Here is a 21953-nt window from a genome sequence, read left to right as displayed (position 1 = left end):
AAGTTTTGTCAAAGATATATGCCTCTTCTCTCACAATTTATTAAAAAAAATAAAAATAGAGTATATGTTGAAAATGTTTACTTACCATATTTGAATGAACAGTAGCTTGCTCAATGTATCTTGCAATGCCTGTGACAAATGCATTCCTGTCTTCAAAATTAGTGTTGAAGTTTGGCTGCATGAAAGAAAATAAACAAACATGTAACCCTTGGGGAAAATTTTCAAATGTGGTATTCATCGCAACAACAACAAAAAGGACATATGCTTTTCCAGAAATTAATGGGAATCTGTGACCAGGGACCTCTTGGTGCCAAGAGGCAGAGGGCACAGAAAGGGTTTTAAAAGGTTACGGGGATCCCCTAGATCAAGTATATGCATATATATACACACCAAAAGGTGGCATATAAGGTCTCTACCAAAAGTCAATAGCTCACTGGTGGTCAATCATTTAAAAATGTATGTATGGATAATATTTCAGGAGTCATGCATGCATGCTGATAATAATGTCTTAAAATCTGTGAGTTGGGGCTAGTCACCAGAAGGTGATAAACAAATTCCTCCCAAGTAGGACCTAGTAAACAGTTATCTCCCTGTCTGGTCATGTATTGTATCCCTCACAATGTAAATATATTTGCATACTGATCCACCAAGCTAATCAAAATTGCTAAATCACAAAAAAGAAAAAGCTGCTGGGGAACCAAAACGAAACAAAACCAAAACAGCCAGGGGAGGTATCCTGTTTGTGAATGCAGACCATGGATTTTTGGGATATACGTAGGGGGCACTAGTTCACCTTGGATCCTTCATCTAAGGGACAAGCTACCAGCATGCATGTTTTATGAAAGAAGAATCACAGCCAACCAGGGCTGTTAAGCCCTGTGACAAAGACTTGGGTTGTGCTAAACTTTATTAGACAGGAAATTATCTTGTTAATTAAACGGAGGCTCTAGAACGTGTGTTATGCTTTTATTTTATTTGTATATAGTTGTTTGCAATACTTCTACCGACTTGTTATTACTTGAACCTCTGTTCTTTGTTAAATAAACTTATATTTGTTTTCACTATAAACAAATTTCAGTGCTGTGAGTTAAGCAAAGCAGTAGCCTGAGGTGAAGTTGGTAAGCTGGGGGTACTGTTCCTTTGGGAACAGCAGACCCGGAAATTCTGTGAATGTCCAGTGGACCAGAGGTTGCATATTCCAGGGGGATGCTCAAAGAGTTTGAGGGTTGGCGTGTGCCCATCGCTAACCTGCAGAGGAACAGCAGAGCCTGCATAGGTTGAGAGGGGAGTGCTTGCGTTGGCCATGGTTGGTGGAGTCAGGGAGCTGATCTCTAGCAGGTTCAGACAAGGCTTTCACACTAAGGGTAGATGGTACTGAGGGGCCTCACAATCCTGAGTACCTCTGAGGAGCAACACAGACTCATAATAGATACTCCTTACCTGGTAAAGCAGAGATGACGGAGGGGGTTCAATACATGGTTGTTGATCCGGCAATGGTAATTCTTCCAAGAGATCCACATTGGACAAGGCATCCTCTAAAGTAACCTGAGCAGTCATTTTGTCTCTGTGGGGGGGAAATTATGAAAAAAGGCTAATATGAAGAGCAAGGGAACAATTTATTTCTGGTGTGGGAAATGCACAACATCCCTAGCACAGGCCCTCTTAGCTAGAGACCACCCTAGAAGAGACAGTGTCAAACTGAAACCTTGTTAGTTTCAATACGAGTTAAGAGGAGTTTCAGGTTTCACACCTGCCCTGCATACTCCTGCCAATTTTTGTGTTTTTAAAATGTTTCTTTCTCCCCATCACAGTGTGACAGACTCACACATACAACAGGGAAAACTAACTGACGATACAACAGAAAAATAGAAACTAATTGAACAGAGCGTTGTCAAGGCAAGCAAACTAGAAAAATAGGGAAATCCTGTTTCCTGTAGTCTCTTGCAGTTATAGTAATTTGGGCAGAGTCTTGTAACTAGAGTAGGTATAAAATTTGTAGTTGATGAAGCCCCCTTATGGCCTTTTCCATGATTTTCCACAGTTGCTACCACCAGCTCAACAATTGTGGGAGAATTAAACATAGACATGGTGTCAGCAGCCACTAGCATTTTAAACACAATGGTATCTAGAGCTGCTCTGATTAGGATTAATGATGTTGGATTTAAAATCCTGAGGACCACATAGAGCCATGTACACACTAGCCCTCCCACAGTTGCTACTGCAAATGAATCTGAACCGTCGATAGCTATAATAGGAAATTTTATGGTGAAAAATGACAGAGCACCTGTAGCACAATTCCATCATTACAGCACTGTAGTATATTGGTTTAACTGGATGTTTCTGTATATAACTTCCAGATCTCATGACTCACAATTCTTTAACCACTAAACAACACTGCTTCCCTACTTTCCTTTGCATAAAACTGTACATTCCCCCAGCAGCTATGGGGAGATTTTCATCACAGCAAGCACTTCCCTTAAAAGAAAATAACTAGCTCAGCTGACACAATTAATCTACAGAGTAACCAGCTTTCTGTTTTCCGAGAGTGATCTGGTGTCCTGAACAACAATCTTGCAACCAGGGTTTTGTTCCACTGTGATTCCTTAGAATACCAGTGCACACCCCATTGCTGCTGTACAGTGAGCAGGGGATGGATTCACAAATTCTAAGGCCAAAAAAGACCACTGTGGTCACCTAATCTGACCTCCTGTATAACTAGGGTTGTCAACCCTCCCGGTTTCTCTGGGAGTCTCCTAGAATCGGGCCCTATCTCCCAGAGGCTACTGCAGCCAAACAGGGAGATTTTGGGCACTCACAGTTCGGCAGCACAGTGGGGCTAAGGCAGACTTTGTGCCTGCCCTCACTCCATGCCACTCCCGAAAACGGCCAGCACCGTCCCTGCGGCCTCTGTGAGGGATGGGGGGCAGGGAGTCTCTACATGCTGCCCCTGCCCCGAGCGCCGACTCCACAGCTCCCATTGGCTGGGAACTGCGGCCAATGGGAGCTACAGGGGCAGTGCCTGTGGGCAGGGTCAGTGTGCGGAGCTCCCTGGCTCCCCCCAGCCAGAAGCTGCTGCCAGAGGGATGTGCCGGTCGCTTTCGGGAGTTGGCCGAGGTAAACACCGTCTCCCTCACCCCCTCCCGCACTCCAACCCTCTCCCAGAGCCCGCATCCAAACTCCCTCCCAGAGGCCACACCCCACACCTCCTCCTGCACCCCAACCCCCTGCCCCAGGCTCAGCCCGGAGCCCCCTCCCACACCCAAACTCCCTCCCAGAGCCCACACCCCTCCTGCACCCAATCTCCTGCCCCAGGCTCAGCCCAGAGCCACCGCCTACACTCCAAACCCCTCGGCCACACCCCCTAGCCCAGAGCCCGCATCTCAAGCCCCTGCCCCAGCCCAGTGAAAGTGAGTGAGAGCAAGCAAGCAGAGGGCGGGGGGCTGGAGTGAGCAGAGGTGGGGCCTTGGGAAAGGAAGGGAGGGGGGCAGGGGAAGGATGTTTGTGCCATTGGACAGTTGGCACCCCTATGTATAACACAGGCCATAGAACTTCCCCAGAATAATTCCTAGAGCATGTCTTTTAGAAAAACGGCCAATCTTGATTTAAAAAATTGTCAGTGATCCAGAAGCCACCATAACTCTTAGTAAATTGTTCCAATGGTTAATTAACTTCACTGTTAAAAAGACTATGCCTTATTTCTAGTCTGAATTTGTCTAGTGTCAACTTCCAGCCACTGGATTGTGTTATACCTTTCTCTGCTAGTCTGAAGAGCTCAGCATCAAATATTTGTTCCCCATGTAGATACTTACCAATTAATCAAGAAAATATGCAGTAAAATAGTACTGCATTCTGAAGCTACCATGCAACTGGCTCTCCCCCACCAGCCACCTTTAGACTGTTCCGTCAGGAGAAGAAAAACATGCAAAAGTGATCCTGAACAAAACTCCTCCTTGGGCTGTCCCAGGTAAAAATTGCCCTGGCTCTACACTTTTGATCCAGTAGATCCCTGATCACCTGGTGAAAGATTCCTCATATGACTGGATCAGGTTTCTTCCCCCCTCCACCCGCTTTCTCTCCTTTACATGAAGCCAGGGAAGAGAGTAATATAGTGAGAATTTTGTGGTGAAAGCTTAAAGGATGTGAAACAAATAGAAAAGGTAAAACAGAAAGAGTGGGCTGGCAATCAACATGTAAATACTGCTTTAGTTTGGAAGCGGAAGAATGAGGATCAGATGAGAGACTGAAAAATGAAACAAATGTGTGTTACTCCTGCACCAAAAAATTAAAAAATTCTGCACACAATATTTTTAAATTCTGCAAAATTTTGCATATTTTATTTGTCAAAACAACATAGTATAATCACACCAGTTTCAATTATTTTGGTAATATATTTCAAAATACTTGTCAGCAAGTAGGTCTGTAACAATACAGACAACAAAAAAGGATTCAGGAAATGTTACACAGCCGGGCTCCGACTGACAACCCCACGTTGTCTGCAGTCAGCCAGAGCCCCAGCCCTGAGCAAGGCTGAAATCTGTTATTTCCGCCAAAAGGAAGCATGTTGGTGGAAATCACAAATTCTGCGGGAAACATTAATTCTGCACAAACTCTTCATTGTGCAGTGGCACAGAATTCCCCCAGGAATACATGTGTGCATAGAACTTAGCAGCGATCTCATAAATACCTACTACTATTGGAAAGGTACAGCATGGAGAACATGGGTCTTTCACCGCTTAGGAATCACATTCAAACCCTAACTTAGGCCCCAAAACAATCTATTTATTCACATCAAACTTACTGCACAATTTGCAGAGCCCTGCCAAAAAAAAAGGTGTAGGACTGGAACAACAGGAGAGTGTACTGGCAGAGCTGTGCTGGGAAACTTGCACAACACTGCCTATACCTAACTCAAGCTATTTCACCAGCACTAGGTTCATCCACAGAATTAAAATCTAAGGTAACGCTAGAGTCTTACAGCTCAGTTAGCAACACTATCACTGAGTAGACCAATGCAGCTGAACAGTCATAAAACGCCAATTATTCAAGCAAGTGAGAATGAAGATGTGCCGCATAAGGAGATCAAAATATAGATAAAGTCTCAAAATATACTTCCTGAAACTGCATGAAAAACTGTTTTGTCAGGTCTACACTAGAAACAAAACTGTTTTCGATATCTGTTTAAGGGGAAGCCGTTGCTGGGAAAAATAAAATAAAGGAAAGTGTTGAGAGTAACAGTTCAGTTTCCTAATACAAACCACAGTCAGATAGCTCTGAACCAAGAAAGGGCAGGCTTTTGACACTTGTGGCCCAAGTACTCTTAAAAAAAACCCTCAAAAAAACCCAAATAAGTCCCCTTGATCCCCAGATGTTCTGTTTCAAATAGAACAGTCACATTCTTTCCAGCACTTATGGATTAAATTCTATAAGAAGCTCTCCTCTTTACTTCAATCTTCTATCTGCAGAGTAAATATTTTAGACTGTTTGCTTTAATGAAATGTTCTCAAACATTCATTTTAAAAAGTCCACCAAAGCACAAGCAAAGGAAAATTCCCCGCCCACTTCATCTTTCCATTCACTTAAATAGTGCATTGCAGAGAAAACTCTACTTGGGGGATATGCTAGGTAAAAGAAAAGCTTCCTGTTGCCCATTCAGAGTTTTGCTAGAGAAACACAGGAAAGCATGTTTTTCAAGACCTGCATTGCCTGATTCTACGACAGCCTGTGCCTGGTGACTTCAGTTCTCCTGTCTGACGCATACTGCTGCAATTTCAAACATTCAACTACTTTGGAGGTGACAAAATAAGAGTGCAAAATGGTATCGGAATGCTTTGTTCTGCTGATCTAGATACCTAATGGATTGTAATGCTACCATGAATTAAATACTTTTGTTCACCATTCTTTCTCAGGCTTTAAGTCTCATTAAGAGAATAAGATGTGGAAGAGGAACAGGCATCTTCCTGTTTAGTTTTGACAAGTTTGCAGATTGTGTGAAGGAAGATTCTCACTTCCTTCCCATCAACAATTAATAAGCAAACTGAGCATCAGTATCTGGGTATGACACATAAAACAGCTGACACAGGGCTCATCTAAACAAATCATCTTACCCGATCAGCAGATTGGGGACTTACTTTATAGAAAACAATCATGTTACAACATGTTGGTTTTACAAAAGGTAGATCATGCCAAACCAACCTGATCTCCTTCTTTGAGAAGGTAACAGATTTCTGAGACAAAGGAAACGTAGTGAATCTAATTTACCTCGATTTCAGTAAGGCATTTGATACGGTTCCACATGGGGTATCACTAGCTAAATTGGAAAAGATGGGGATCAATATGAAAATTGAAAGGTGGATAAGGAACTGGTTAAAGGGGAGACTACAACGGGTCGTACTGAAAGGTGAACTGTCAGGCTGGAGGGAAGTTACTAGTGGAATTCTTCAGGGATCGGTTTTGGGACCAATCTTATTTAATCTTTTTATTACTGACCTTGGCACAAAAAGTGGGAATGTGCTAATAAAGTTTGCGGATGACACAAAGCTGGGAGGTATTGCTAACACAGAGAAGGACCGGGATATCATACAGGAAGATCTGGATGACCTTGTAAACTGGAGTAATAGTAATAGGATGAAATTTAATAGTGAAAAGTGCAAGGTCATGCATTTAGGGATTAATAACAAGAATTTTTGTTATAAACTGGGGACGCATCAGTTGGAAGTAACAGAGGAGGAGAAGGACCTCAGAGCATTGGTTGATCACAGGATGACTATGAGCCGCCAATGTGATATGGCTGTTAAAAAAGCTAATGTAGTTTTAGGATGCATCAGGCGAGGTATTTCCAGTAGAGATAAGGAGGTGTTAGTACCGTTATACAAGGCACTGGTGAGACCTCATCTGGAATACCGTGTGCAGTTCTGGTCTCCCATGTTTAAGAAGGATGAATTCAAACTGGAACAGGTACAGAGAAGGGCTATTAGGATGATCCGAGGAATGGAAAACCTGTCTTATGAAAGGAGACTCAAAGAGCTTGGCTTGTTTAACCTAACCAAAAGAAGGCTGAGGGGAGATATGATTGCTCTCTATAAATATATCAGAGGGATAAATACCAGGGAGGGAGAGGAATTATTTAAGCTCAGTACCAATGTGGACACAAGAACAAATGGATATAAACTGGCCATCAGGAAGTTTAGACTTGAAATTAAATGAAGGTTTCTAACCATCAAATGAGTGAAGTTCTGGAACAGTCTTCCAAGGGGAGTAGTGGGGGCAAAAGACATATCTGGCTTTAAGACTAAGCTTGATAAGTTTATGGAGGGGATGGTATGATGGGATAGCCTAATTTTGGCAATTAATTGATCTTTGACTATTAGCGGTAAATATGCCCAATGGTCTGTGATGGGATGTTAGATGGGGTGGGATCTGAGTTACTACAGAGAATTCTTTCCTGGGTGCTGGCTGGTGAGTCTTGCCCACATGCTCAGGGTTTTAACTGATCGCCATAATTGGGGTCGGGAAGGAATTTTCCTCCAGGGCAGATTGGCAGAGGCCCTGGAGGTTTTTCGCCTTCCTCTGCAGCACGGGGCACAGGTCACTTGCTGGAGGATTCTCTGCACCTTGAAGTCTTTAAACCACGATTTGAGGACTTCAGTAGCTCAGGCATAGGTTAGAGGTTTGATACAGGAGTGGGTGGGTGAGATTCTGTGGCCTGCGTTGTGCAGAAGGTCAGACTAGACGATCATAATGGTCTCTTCTGTCCTTAAAGTCTATGACTCTATGTTTCTATGTTTTGGTCTTGTCCATGTAGATGAGCCAAAACTGTGTTTCAACCCAGGTACAGAATCATACCCTGGGCCCCCTGCATCCTGTGCAATAAGTTACAAAGTCTGGAAGAACAGTCTCGTCCAACTGAAAGAAAGGAGGTGTAGGTGAGGCTTTTGATATTCAGGAAGATGTGGGTGTTTGATTGTTACTAGCAAAGGGATAAATTGCCACTTTCCCTCTTCCCTATGGGCAGGTGCAGCGGTAACTACATTTGTGGAAGGGGAAAAAAACTACATTCCCCACTGTATCCCTCCCCAATATTTGTCACTACGTCCAGCATATACTGATGCCTAGTTTGCTTGTTAATTGTTGATGAGAAGGAAGTGTGATGTTTCCACTAAAAAGATAAACAGTAAAATAAGTTAAAGGTAACCTAAAATTATTTTTTTCAAACTGGACTAATGTCTTTAACAGACTGGCAGTGTTTTCATAAAGCTAAGCACTGCCTCTTGTTAATGGATGTTGATCCTGCTGAGAGAAGGTTAAGTGGAATTTAACCAGTTGGCTTATTATCACACCTGGCTTATTATCCCACCTAGATATAGACTCATAGACTTTAAGGTCAGAAGGGACCATTATGATCATCTAGTCTGACCTCCTGCACAACGCAGGCCACAGAATCTCACCCATCCACTTCAATAACAAACCCTTAACCTATGTCTGAGTTACTGAAGTCCTCAAATTGTGGTTTGAAGACCTCAAACTGCAGAGAATCCTCCAGCAAGTGACCCGTGCCCCATGCTGCAGAGGAAGGTGAAAAACCGCCAGGGCCTCTGCCAATCTGCCCTGGAGGAAAATTCCTTCCCGACCTCAAATATGGCGATCAGTTAAACCCTGAGCATGTGGGCAAGACTCACCAGCCAGCACTCAGGAAAGAGTTCTCTGTAGTAACTCAGATCCCATCCCATCTAACATCCCATACCAGACCACTGGGCATACTTACCTGCTGATAATTTGGCAATTGATCTTTGATTAATTGCCAAAATTAGGCTATCCCATCATACCATCCCCTCCATAAACTTATCTAGCTTAGTCTTAAAGCCAGATATGTCTTTTGCCCCCACTACTCCTCTGATACTCCCCTTGGAAGGCTGTTCCAGAACTTCACTCCTCTAATGGTTTGAAACCTTTGTCTAATTTCAAGTCTAAACTGATGGCCAGTTTATATCCATTTGTTCTTGTGTCCACATTGGTACTAAACTTAAATAATTCCTCTCCCTCCCTAATATTAATCCCTCTGATATATTTATAAAGAGCCATCATATCCCCCCTCAACCTTCTTTTGGTTAGGCTAAACAAGCCAAGCTCTTTGAGTCTCCTTTCATATGACAGGTTTTCCATTCCTCGGATCATCCTAGTAGCCGTCTCTGAACCTGTTCCAGTTTGAATTCATCCTTCTTAATCATGGGAGACCAGAACTGCACACGGTATTCCAGATGAGGTCTCACCAGTGCCTTGTATAACGGTACTAACACCTCCTTATCTTTGCTGGAAATACCTCGCCTGATGCATCCTAAAACTACATTAGCTTTTTTTAAAAGCCATATCACACTGGCGGCTCATAGTCATCCTGTGATCAACCAATACCCCGAGGTCCTTCTCCTCCTCTGTTACTTCCAACTGATGTGTCCCCAATTTATAACTAAACTTCTTGTTATTAATCCCTAAATGCATGACCTTGCACTTTTCATTATTAAATTTCATCCTATTACTATTACTCCAGTTTACAATGTCATCCAGATATTCCTGTATGATATCCCGGTCCTTCTCTGTGTTAACAATACCTCCCAGCTTTGTATCATCCGCAAACTTTATTAGCACATTCCCGCTTTTTGTGCCAAGGTCAGTAATAAAAAGATTAAATAAGATTGGCCCCAAAACTGATCCCTGAGGAACTCCATTAGTAACCTCCTTCCAGCCTGACAGTTCACCTGGTAGATGGAAGTGGTTTCTCAATTGAGAGAGAATCTAGGGTGTGATCTGTGCAGTCCTGATATAGAAACCTTAGGAGCAGCTTGGGAAGGGTGCTTGTATTGAACTTTGTTATTGTTAATTTATTTGTTAATAAATCCGCACCCCACACAGGGGAGGGGGCAGGCTCTGAATCTACATGGTGGACTTTGAGAGCAGGTTGGAAAAGGTACTAGTCACAGTGTTCTTTTTCACTTCTTAGTGATGTATAGAGAAGGCCTTTGAAGGGCTCAGAGGTAGTTTGAGTTTTTCTGGGTTTGGGGAAGAGTTTGGCAACTCCACTGCAATTTTTCTTAATCTAAGGGCTTGTCTGTACTTGAAATGCTACAGTTTATATCCTGGAGTTTTAGACAATCTATTAGGTAGGCTACGCCCAGATATGTGAGCCCCTTGAAAGTAAGAACCGAGACCGTGAACTGGACTCAATCTATGGAAAGTCAATGTAGAGAGCAGAGGACAGGTTTGATGTGCTTACATTAGCCCACATTACTAAAGACTGTGGGGCAACCTTTACACATTTCGTTAAGCAGAAAGGGACAGTCCCCCTCCCCTTCTGAAGACCACTTAATGTAAATTAAATGGTCATCTGACTGCAAAGTTAGCACCTTAATGAAACAGATGGGTGAAATGCAGACCTCTCAGAACCACTGCTTGAGTCTCTCTGCATATTCAGCCAGACATCTCTGCATCGATTTACTTGCTCGGGGATAGCAGACTGTTGCAACACTCCCCCTGATTTGTTGAGCTTTCATGCTAGTTGCTGATATGAGGAAGGACAATGCAATATACTAAGTGTACTATGGAATTTTTAGCACCTCGCAGTAGGATCCATGTTCCCACTTAAGTGTGTGGCAGGCTGGTGCGCTTTAGATTTACACCCCATCTTGCCAGACACAAAGTTTGTGTAGTCTGACCTGCATAATCACCCCCCCTTCTTTTTTTAAGGCCAAAAGTCTATGAATGAATCATTACTTGGAGTCTTTAAACTGAGATTGAATATCTTTCTGAAGACATGCTCTAGTTCAGCCTCAGGTTATTAGGCCTGATAATCTTAATTTACCTGTCAGAGAAGACTAAATCCCTCCACTGCAGCAATTACTAGATGAAATTCTATAGTCTTTGTCATACAGGAGGTCAGACTAGATTAATATGATTGTATCTTCTGGCCTTAAAAATCTTTAAAAATGTGGCTCCCAGCCAGGAGCCCCATCCATAGCAGTGGGTGGTGGGAGCTGGGCTCTAGCTGCCAAGCTTTCTTGTCAGTTTCAGGCTCCTGCTCTGAAATTGACAAGACAGCCAACAGCTAATGTAAGTAACGCAGTGTCTATGCAGATATTGTGAAACCCTAACTACGCCTCTGGTGGAGGTGGAGTGATTATGTCGGTGTAGTAGGGCATTTACATCAGCAGGAGTGAGGCTGTAGTGTATACACTGATGGTTGACGTAAGCTGCCTGTGTAGTGTAGACCAGGCCATAGTCTTTAATGTATTTATCTGAACAATACCCCTGGTGAGGTAGGGAAGTGCCATTATCCTCATTTTACAGACGGGGAACTGAGGCACAGAAAAACTAAGTGACTTGCCCAAGGTCACACAGGAAGTCTGTGTCAGAGCAGCGAACCAAACCCGATCTCCGGAGTCCCAGACTAGCACCCTAGCCACTGGGCATCTTCCCCCTTTGCACAGCTAATGCAGTATCCATTGTCCAGAATATAAAGATATATTTCAAAATATTTTCCAGCCTTAACTAATTACAAAAATAGCTTTTCTTGTACTACTGGGTCCGCAGGGCTCAAACTGGAAAGAGCAGGGGAGACGTACACAGCAACACAGCTCTCACAAGCTGTCATTTTGCACTCAAGAATTTAAGCTTTCATTTTAAAGTTAAAAAAAATAACCCTCATGGTTGTGAAAGAAATCTTCAAAACGTGAATGTGCCATTGCTTATGTAGGGATGCTTGCCTGAGCATGAAACAATGGCAGAGAGCTGCAAACAGCATTTGTTCATCTCAGTAAGGTGTTAGATCAGATTCTCAAAGATGTCATTTAGGTATTAAAACTGTTAATTATTTCACTGCTGATTAAAGCATATAAAAAGAAGACGGAAGATCATATTATGAGGATCTGCACAGTCTGCTGTAAATGAAAATACCACCACTTATTTTCCACCTCCCTCCTCAAATCACGGAGTCAAGCCCAAGTACCCTGGATAGAATTCAGTAGAGCGTCTGAGCTCCATTGAGATTGAGGCAAGTCCAAAGAGCCCATAAGAGCATGCATGATCATATTCTGAAGGTCTGCACAACCTATTGTGAGTGGCATCCCATTTTGTCATCTACAGCATGTACAGTTTAGCTTGTAAGCAGAGCTTGGAAGAACGCACACATTCCCCCCCCCCACACACACACACATAATTTAAGTCCTAACCTAGATATAGAGAAGGACACTAAAATCAGAGGTGAAATTATAATGTTTTAAAAGAGGTATCTGATATTGCTATTTGGTTGTCACTATTTAAAGATCAACTATTGAATCAGCAGCCAAAATAGAGCCTTAGCTGGATTCTCAATACAGTTTAGCTGGTTTAAATCTACATATACAAGCTCCCTTACACTAGCATAACGGGCTCCAGCATGATATGACAGCGAATCTCCAAATATTTTGAAGTGATAAACCATCTCTCAGGGTATGGCTACACTTAGAGGTGCACAGCTTTGAAGTGCGAGTGTGGTCGCAGCACCAGCGCTGGGAGAGAGCTCTCCCAGCGCTGCAGGTACACCACCTCCCCGTGGGGATTAGCTTACAGCGCTGGGAGCCACTGTTTACACTGCCGCTTTGCAGCGCTGTAACTTGCTGCGCTCAGGAGGGTGTTTTTTCACACCCCTGAGCGAGAAAGTTGCAGCGCTGTAAAGCGCCATTGTAGCCAAGCCCTCAGTAGTTAAGGTTGTGACTAGCTGTTTCCAAAGCACAATTTTGAAACTGCCTTCTCACTCTGCCAAAACTACACCATTCCACTTAAAGCCTATTGTATGCATACAGCTGCCTACGGATATTTTGGGGTGGATAGAAGGACATGACATTGATAGGATATATATGACTTTTTTTTTTTAAATAAAAATCACCTGTGTTTCACTTTTTAAAAAAAGGGCTGCTCCAAGAAACTTCAAAATTTGTTACATTCTTTTGTCCTCAATGAGGCCTGGTGCTTTTTAAGGACAGCTTATACAGTTGTTTAATTCCCCCCCCCCCCCCGAATCTCAAGTCCCCATATGCAAAATAATCTCTATCTGCAGGCTCTACCATTAGAATACCTTCACCAGAACTCAGTAACAAGAGAGGGCTCAGAATGGCATGTGGAGAACAGCATGAGAAGCTGTAAGAAGGAACGGCTTCATTCTGATATAATCCCAAGGTTTGGGAGCTAAGCTTATTGCCACAACAGGTCTCCTAGCCTTCAGGCTCTCTCTACTTCAAATAGTAGGGACTCAGTCATATCAAGTATCACACGTCACTATTTTTAAGGTGTCTCAAAAAACTAAGGAAATTCCCAAACAAAAGATCTTAATTTACAACAATATTTTAGTCATTTACAAAGCACACCTGTAACTCTGGAAATTCTGAATTAAGCTTTAAAAGAAGCATAAATCAGAAAGCCAACAATTTAGATTGCTATAGTGCAAACAACCTACAGGGTCAGGAAGTCCACAAATATTTAAAAGGGGTGCCAATGCACATACAATCTTCCGGGGAAATACCACATTAGTCCACCTCGATAGCTACAGAATTGCATTAATTGCTGCTGTCAGAGCTCAGAAGGAGGGATTGGAAACTCTCACTCACTGTAGGCCAGACAGAGTTTACAATGGAGCCTACAGCCTGTCCTGCTGACCCCTGGAGAAGCCGAAGATGGAGACTGTGACTTACTGAGTTGCACGCTCTCTCTCTCTCTCTCTCTCTCTCTCCTGTTCTGAGGAAGGAGTAAACTACAACATGTATTGTATGCTCCCCAACATGCCAATATAACTTCATTGCTAGGCATATTGCAGGGGTTGGCGGGGAGAGTCCAGTCTGCCAACATGCACAAGAGGGAACAGTAGTTCTGCAAAGCTTGCTTCCCACCACGTGCAGGAAGTGGTGGCATGGTATAAGAATAGCAGCATACCCATCTACTACTTTGCATAGCCACGCAGGACAGGGCATGAGCTGGCTCTTTATAAACAAGGCTTTAAAACTGACAGAGACCCAGAATGAAGAAATATGGATTGATAATGCACAAGGATGCGTGTGAACTCTGCCTCAGTTAACTTAAATATTTTGAGTTCCTTGAACACCACTTGTACATATTACACTTTACATCAAACCAGAAGAGCCTCAACAATTTTGATTTGAAAATAAAAATTAATTTTGTAACCCAAACAAAAGAAAAGTTTTATTGTATTAGGTCACCTGCAAATTTTCAACATGAGTTCCAAAAATTTCATCCAAAATACTGTGCCTGAATATGAACTAATAATATATATTAAAAAAATTTCTTTACAATAGTACTTTCTATTTTGTGGAGGAAAATGAGTGTTAGAGAGTTTAAATGTCATAAAATCAAAATTTTACATGCCCAGATACATTTCTTACACCATTCTGCTACAAATTGGACAACGTTTTTAAAACCAGCCTGCAAACATTTATTCATGTTTTTTTGTTCAAAATAATTTAAAGAGGAAGTCACTCTGCTTTTTAGAGAGTGTTTCCTGTAGGGTCAGTTTTCCTCTCTCCTGACATTGAGGAAACGTGTCTCAATCTCATCTGAATCAGAGTAACTTCAGACTGAATGTATATACCAAAATTATAATGACGTGACATTCAGTTAATTCAAATGTAAATCCGCAAGATAGTTTTTAAAACAGTAATACCAAAGCTCACCAAGTTCCGGGGTAGAATGTAAAATAAGGGAGGTGCTGATGAGACTGGGAGCCTCTATATAGCTCTTAATCAGAAAGGAGGAGATGCTTATCCTTATGCGTTTGCTAAGTAGATATGCACTTAAGCCAATGTTTAATTGCTCTGCTGAATTTTTGGGCCTAAAAGCCCAAGGGCCCAACCCTGCTCTCATTGAAGTCATTGGGAATGTTACCATTAACTCCCCTGGGAGCAGGCTCAGTCGAGGTAGCAGAGACATTTGAGTTTATAGGAAAGAATAAATTTTAATTTTCTGCAGCACAACAGTTTCAAACTTCTTCTATTCCATTTGCTCATTGTTTTTTGTTTATACATTTTTTTTTACTGGCTTGTAAGAAACAAACCAGTTAAAGTACTTTCTATGAAGAATTAAAGGAACTTTGCATCATCCTACATGATGTTCCTTATCAGAGAAAATGATTAAAAACCGTAAGGCTTTGACTGATCACATAGATCCTTGTAAGAGAGCAGCTACCAAAAGTTAATTTTTCTTCCAGCAGAAGTGTAGTAGGGAGCTAATACACCTTATAGACTAACAGACGTATTGGAGCATGAGCTTTCGTGGGTGAATACTCACTTCGTCGGATGTATTCACCCACAAAAGCTCATGCTCCAATACATCTGTTAGTCTATAAGGTGCCACAGGAGTCTTTGTTGCTTTTACAGATCAAGACTAACACGGCTACCCCTCTGATACCTGAATATTAACACTGAATGTTCTTCCATGCAGTGGATTCTAGGATTTCTCTCAATTTTTCCCAATGAAAGAAGTTACTATAGCTCTATTTCAATTTAAAAGAAGCCAGTTTAATGTGAACAAACATCTTACATAATCAACTTAGATTAAACAGAATATGATTTAATTAAAAAAAATATCTCTCATTAATTGTTTCCAAAGTGTTTCACAAAACAGTAAAATATTTTTCTGGTTGTTCAGACATTGTAGGCCAAATCCTGCAGCCATTATGTTTTCATATGCAATTCTCTCTCTCTCTCAGTACCTTGGATGACATCAGAATATTCCTCTTTCAACAAAACCTTCTGAGTTCTTTTTGTGATTTGAGCCCTTCTTTGTTTCTGAGCAACAGATGTGCATAAATTGAAGCAGCAAGGAAAAAATGCTTTCATGTCATTCACCAGTTTAGCTGATTAAAAACAAAAAACTAGAGAGCAAGCAGCAGCTGACAGGGCCTTTATGCAGCAGACTTGATACACAGTCAAGCTTTTTAAAACGATAAGTTTACAATCACAGATCAAAACAAAAAAGACAAAAAAAGAATGATTACGCCAGCCTGGTAGCCTGGCAACAGCCAAAAGAACTGTCACATGATGGAAATAATTAGCATGGTATCAGGCTAGGGAGGGGCTGCACTGTTCAACCTCTCTGGCTGCTGGTTGGAGCAGAATGACCTAGCGCTGGAGGAAACTTGGGTAAGTGATGTAACAAGCAGGTACAAATCTGAGGGGAGAGTGAACCACATGCGGAAAATACTGGGCAGGCATGGGGGAGCTCCAGAATGACATGCAAAATAAAGTGCTGAGTGCCTAACCACACTTGATTTTGTTTTTAATGAAAAATGCTTCACCTGGCTGTCAATCAGCTTTCTATATATTGTGGGTAAAACCACATATCCTCTTACGAGTGTGTGTTACACTACTGAAAACAATGTGGTTAACAACACCAATAAACCCCCATTTGTTTTCAAACTCGTATTGGGTCAGAAAAATCTGCACCAGACTAACCACATATATCTGTTGACATTTTTATTATTAGCAACACATGGAACAGCCCATACTGCCTTGGCTCTAAGGGCGAGGCAATGTCAGTTATTTTGGTGGGAGCCTAAAGGACCACTTAAGTGACCCAGAAGTGGTGTTAGCGATTCAATACTGCTCTTTTCTCTCCAGTCAGTACTGAGCCAATAACCCAGCATGGTACTAGGTGGCCACTGAGCTGCTAGAAATGATGTCACTTAGCTGAGGGGGCAAACTTATGTAACTGACCCCTTGTGTGGTCCAAAGGGCCAATCAACACTTGCTGCAACAGTAGTGGTGTTAAGCTCGGTCTATCATTCTCCTTGCAGCTCCAACTGCATATAATATTCTTCTTCACTTCCTATCCAGGACTGTGGCCAACTGCTGAACAGCTATTTTCCACCCCCCAGATGGCTGCATTTCAGTAAAGGATGAGTGAGCGCTCTAAAACACTTTGGGATCCTTCAGGATGTAAAGTCCTATAAAAAATGTAAATTTGTCCACGTTGGAAGCACTTTCTGGTAGGTAGAGAATAAGAGGTTTGGTTTTATTTAGAATAGTTGTCATTATAAGTTGAGTAAAAAAATTAAAATGTCTATTTAACAATTAAAAATGAATGTATGCACCACAGACTTACACTGCAGAAAATATAAAGGGACAAAGATTAAGATTTATCTTGCATAATCCAAAGGTGTAACCTGTACATTCCTTATATAGCTTTATGTGCCAAAATATAAATCACAGTAATAGTGAAATTCTCAGCTGTTTTGGAATGACACAACCCACTCTGAAGTCAGCAGCTGTCTCCAGAATCAATATGGTCAGAAGCCAATTCTCATACAAATAATTCCATATTATTCAGAGAACTCCTAGGAGAAGTCTTAATCCCAGTGATCCTTGCTACAATAGCTTCCTTACTACCAAGTTAAGAAATTTTCACAGAAAGGCAATCCCAGTCTCACACTAACTCTTCACTGCAACCCCTGGACAAATCATTACCTCTGTGCCTCAGTTTTCCAGCATATGAAATGGGAATACCAATGCTTTTCTACCAGAAAGTGCTGCTGTGAGGATTACTATTTATAATACTTTGTAACCAAAGCTGTCCTAAGTACAACTGCACAGCAATTTCTGTACTACATTAGCTACAAGAAAGGTTCCAAACTTATAAGGAACAGTCCCATAGGGGATACCAGCCCACCTCTACAGGATCACATTATTCTCCCTTGGGAAGTTACTTAACTAGCTGCACCCTTATGTTCTCTGAAAACCACCGGTCTATAGCAACAGGCTGGGAGCAAGGCAAGCAGAAAGAAGAACAGACCCAAACAGAAGTAGTAGGGAAGAAACAGACCCAGCAGATTGTGAGGACAGTTGTGGGAGATACACAGGAGGAGGAAAGAGAAAGGGAGATTAAGAGGACCAAGAAGAGAGAAAGGATGGGACTAATGGGAGAAAATAGGGAAAAAAAAGAAGAGAGATGCAACATGTGTCAGGATACGACAAAAGCCGGTATTGGGAGTAAGGTGAAAGGGCTCTCAATAAGATATGGGAACAACTAAACTAGAATGAGGCAATTTATGGCTAAGCCTCTGTGTAGCTTTATCAATTAAACTCTGTTCTGGCCTTTTCTCTCTCCCATTTTAACACCACGTGCATTTTATTGTAGACGTGCCAAATACTGTAGTGCTTTTGTCATGTGCACCAATGAGGACTAAGAGAAAACTAACATTCATTTTCCCTTGTGATCCATCTCAGAATATGAACCCAGGTCTCCAAGAATTAAAAATAGCTAGGGCACCAACTCAAGCCTACTCAGCCCTTTTTTCAAAATCAGACTTCACTTGAGCTATGAGCCTTAGATGCACACAACGGAATCAGTCTCAGCCATAAGGAACATCAGTGCTACTCTGTAAAATCTTGAAACAAAAAAACACCACCACCACCACAAAGGGAGCTGTGTTTCTGAAAGCCAAGCTGTAGTGACAAGGCTTATCCTTTCTCAGTCATGTGCATGTGATTTCTTTGGACCCGCTCAATCTTTTCAGAATTCAGATCCCAGCAGTTCACTCAGATGGCTTTTTATGCACTGGGGAGGGAGGAAGGGGAAATAAATTTGTTTTCTATTTTAAAATAAAAATGCCATATTTAAAATTAAGACTCCTACTGGATACCAATTGGTCCCCTTGGTTTTACAATCAATCTGCTGCATTTTTCTCTCCAGCGTGAGCAGTCAGTCAGCATTCATTTCAAACTATAAAATTATGCCATGGCCATGCAGCACTAGGCCAGCAGCAAAGTCACTAAAATTCCCAGAAGCAGCTTGACACATTCTCCAATTGGGGGAGTTAACCTCAACATGCTAGTAGCGCTTGGGGCTCATCAGAACAGGTATAACTGGGGGCCTGCTAGCACAGTAGTCGGCCATGGTTAGGGCAATATCTAACTTCCAACATTTTTTTAAAAATTACTAGTGTAGCTTCTAATAATATGTTACAGAGCAGCCGTGTTAGGTTATTACACTGTCCCTTAACCATATATTTTTAGGGCTAGTTTATATGGGAGAATATTTTAAAACATGGACTCCACTAAATGAGCAATACAGCCAGCATTATATTAGCAGCACAGCTAGGCCCTTAGCAGAGAAAGCTAACGGGAAAGTAGTCGTCTTTGGTCCTTTTACTTTTATCCCAAAAAAACGGTACAGACTCCGAGAACATTCCTAGTCAGTGGGTCTCTTTATGGTAATATCTGATAGGCATAGTGCCCAATACAGCTGCATAACATCACTGCAATTTGGCTGCATTTTACATAACGTTTTTAAAAAACTGGGTTCATCATACTTACCTTGTTATTATTTAATGCATGCAAAAGTCTAGCTAAAACCCCTTACTACCCTTTTAGACATTGTAACTAAGGCTATGTCTACACTAGTACTTTTGTCTGTAAAACTTCTGTCAGTCAGGGGTGTAAAAAAAAAACAACTCATGCTCAACCTGACCAACATACGTTGTTTCACCAACAGAAGCACCAGTGTGGAAAGTGCTGTGTCAGCGGGAGACGTAGCTATCACAGCTCATTGGGGGTGGTTTAATTATGCCGACAGGAGAGCTCTCTCCCGTCGGCATAGAGCGGCTACACGGGAGACCTTACAGCAGCGCAGCTGCAGCAATACAGCTGTGCCACTGTAAGGTCTGTAGAGTAGACAGAGCCTTAAATTATGAAGAGATTATAGGAAAAACATAGATCAATTGTAGGTTTACGGCAGGGAACACCACTGTCAATAATGCAAAAAACTGTGTGAAGTATCACTGTCAAGAAAAAAATGTTTTGAAGAAATATTTTCATGGTGTTATAAGCACAGTGTCTTAGGTTATTAAATATTTAGGACTAGAGCCTGGAAAGACTCACACATGCTTAACTTTATGTACTGTGAGTAATCCCACTGACTTCTTTGAAGGACTGGGGCCTCACTGTGTAACATTTATGCAGTTTAACTTTTGCACTTTATTTAACTTGGACACATCTATATTTAGTGACATTCAATTACTGAATGTGTGTACTAGCATAATGCTGCAGTACTGGGTTTGCAAATCACAGGAAAAAAAATATTTTTACTAAAAACTGACAGCATCATTTGAATATTATTTTTATTCACAAGAATATTCAGGGTTGTGATATTGCAATTGGTCCTAGAAAGGTGTTCAGTTCAATCAAATAGGATTTTTCCCCTTGATATTGGAGAGCTTAGTTGGAATGCATTCAATGCAACATTTCCTCATCCTTTCTACAATATTTTTGGTACCCTGCCAGACTGTCTATTCACACAGTGCAGCCAAGAAGATAGGAGCACCATCACTGCCAGGAGTCATTGGAGATGGGTTGGCCATGTGCTTTGGATGGAAACTGATTCCATCACCAGAATAGCAATAAGACGGACACCTGAAGGCAAGCGAAAACATGGCGAAGAGCTGTGGAAACTGAGCTGAAAAACCTGGGGCTCAGCTGGGAAACCATTGAAAGACTTGCCAGAAACAGACAGGAGTGGAGGAGCTTTGTCGCTGCCCTATACGCCAGAAACATAATGGGAACATGATGATGATGATGCACAATTGACAGTTTTGCTCTCTTTGATTTGACTATGAAAACCTTGGCAGTTTAATTGAAGAGATACCAGCAACTTGAAACCCAGTTAATCACGAAAGACAAAAGTAGTTTCAAGTCTTACACTAGCTCCCCTACAATTGTTCCCTGAACAATTTTTGTTGTTTTAATAAATGCATTTTCCTATTTTTAAGTGCCTCTCTCCCTGTTGCTGTGTGGAAGAGCCAAACAAATAGGGGAAAGTGACTAATAGGGAAATGTTCAAAGGTGCTGTCAAATGCACAAGTCAAAGTACAAAACAAAGAATTATTTTTGCTAGTCTCTTTCTAATATAGTCCCGTAAGTGTCATTATCAACAAGAGCAAGTAAAAAATTTCAGAAAAATGAAGTTTTAAGTTGATAGTATCCTTTTAATTGCTAATGTGTTTAGTCTTTTTATTTTTTTAGTATCATCAATACCGTGTCAGGGACAAGATTATATATCTGAGAAAGTCAGGTAAGTAGGTCCCTTCCTAAAGTCACTGTGAAAGGTTTTAGCTCATGAAGACTTCACAATAGCATAGCATCTAGTTTACAGTTTATTAAGACAGGAAGAGAATCTTTTGCTGCTGCAGAAGGCAGTTGACTAATCTGAGCAAAGATCTAATGCAGTTCACGCATTTTAAGTTTCCATCCCTTATTGAAGCACCCAACAGATGGTATCTGAATAACACCCACCCCCCTACCCCATATTTAACAGAATCATAAAAGTTAGAAATGGAAAAAGACCTATCAGATCAAGCCCTCAGCAGAGCAGGATGATGGTACTCTGACATTTCTGTGTTGCTCTTTGGGGATAAATGCTTGAGCAGTCAAGTCTCAGTAATTAAATTACCAGTTTATTGAACAAACAACTAACCAATCCTAATAAAATAAAAACAAAAAACCCAAGCAATACATCCCAAAAAAAACCCTTACTAGGATACGCCTGAGACACACATGAGCAGAGAGCCTGGTTCAAGGAGTTTCAGGACTTTCTGAGCCCTGGTCAGGCTATTGTAGCACTTCATTACTCCCCTTTCTCCCTATCAGCTATTGCTTCCTTACAGAGAAAATAGTACATAAATATCCGGTGCACCTGTAGTGGTGCTGTTCTACATAACTTACCCTTTGTACAGAGAAACTTCCTTGGACTTTCAGGAATATATAGGAATAGCTATTGCACTTTGAATTCACACCCTACCTTAATCTGAATTAATTTTCAACAGTAGGCAGTTGGTCTGACTTTCAACAGGAAGGTTAGACCAAAGGTCCCGATATAGAAGAAGATGAACAGACATCTGGGAAGCTAGACATGTGTATAGATGGTTTATT

The 21953-nt window shown here is 41.6% G+C and overlaps 1 protein-coding gene across 3 annotated transcripts in view; it reads right to left on the bottom strand.

The window, feature by feature from the left end:
• CYFIP1 (cytoplasmic FMR1 interacting protein 1) overlaps positions 1 to 21953 on the bottom strand; it is a 134414-nt gene that overhangs the window by 96253 nt on the left and 16208 nt on the right. For all 3 annotated transcript variants that reach the window (XM_045004926.1, XM_045004905.1, XM_045004916.1), the window contains exons 2-3: positions 1441 to 1564; positions 86 to 175 (exon numbers count right to left, since the gene is read on the bottom strand). In XM_045004926.1, the coding sequence (XP_044860861.1) occupies positions 86 to 175; positions 1441 to 1557 (207 nt within the window). In that variant the 5' untranslated portion in view covers positions 1558 to 1564. The remainder of the gene's footprint in view (positions 1 to 85; positions 176 to 1440; positions 1565 to 21953) is intronic.

The sequence above is a fragment of the Mauremys mutica genome, chromosome 1 (assembly GCF_020497125.1).
Source record: "Mauremys mutica isolate MM-2020 ecotype Southern chromosome 1, ASM2049712v1, whole genome shotgun sequence".
Classification (NCBI taxonomy): domain Eukaryota; kingdom Metazoa; phylum Chordata; order Testudines; family Geoemydidae; genus Mauremys; species Mauremys mutica.
The sequence above is the reverse complement of the archived record's forward strand: the minus strand, read 5'-3'. Positions and strand labels throughout refer to the sequence as shown.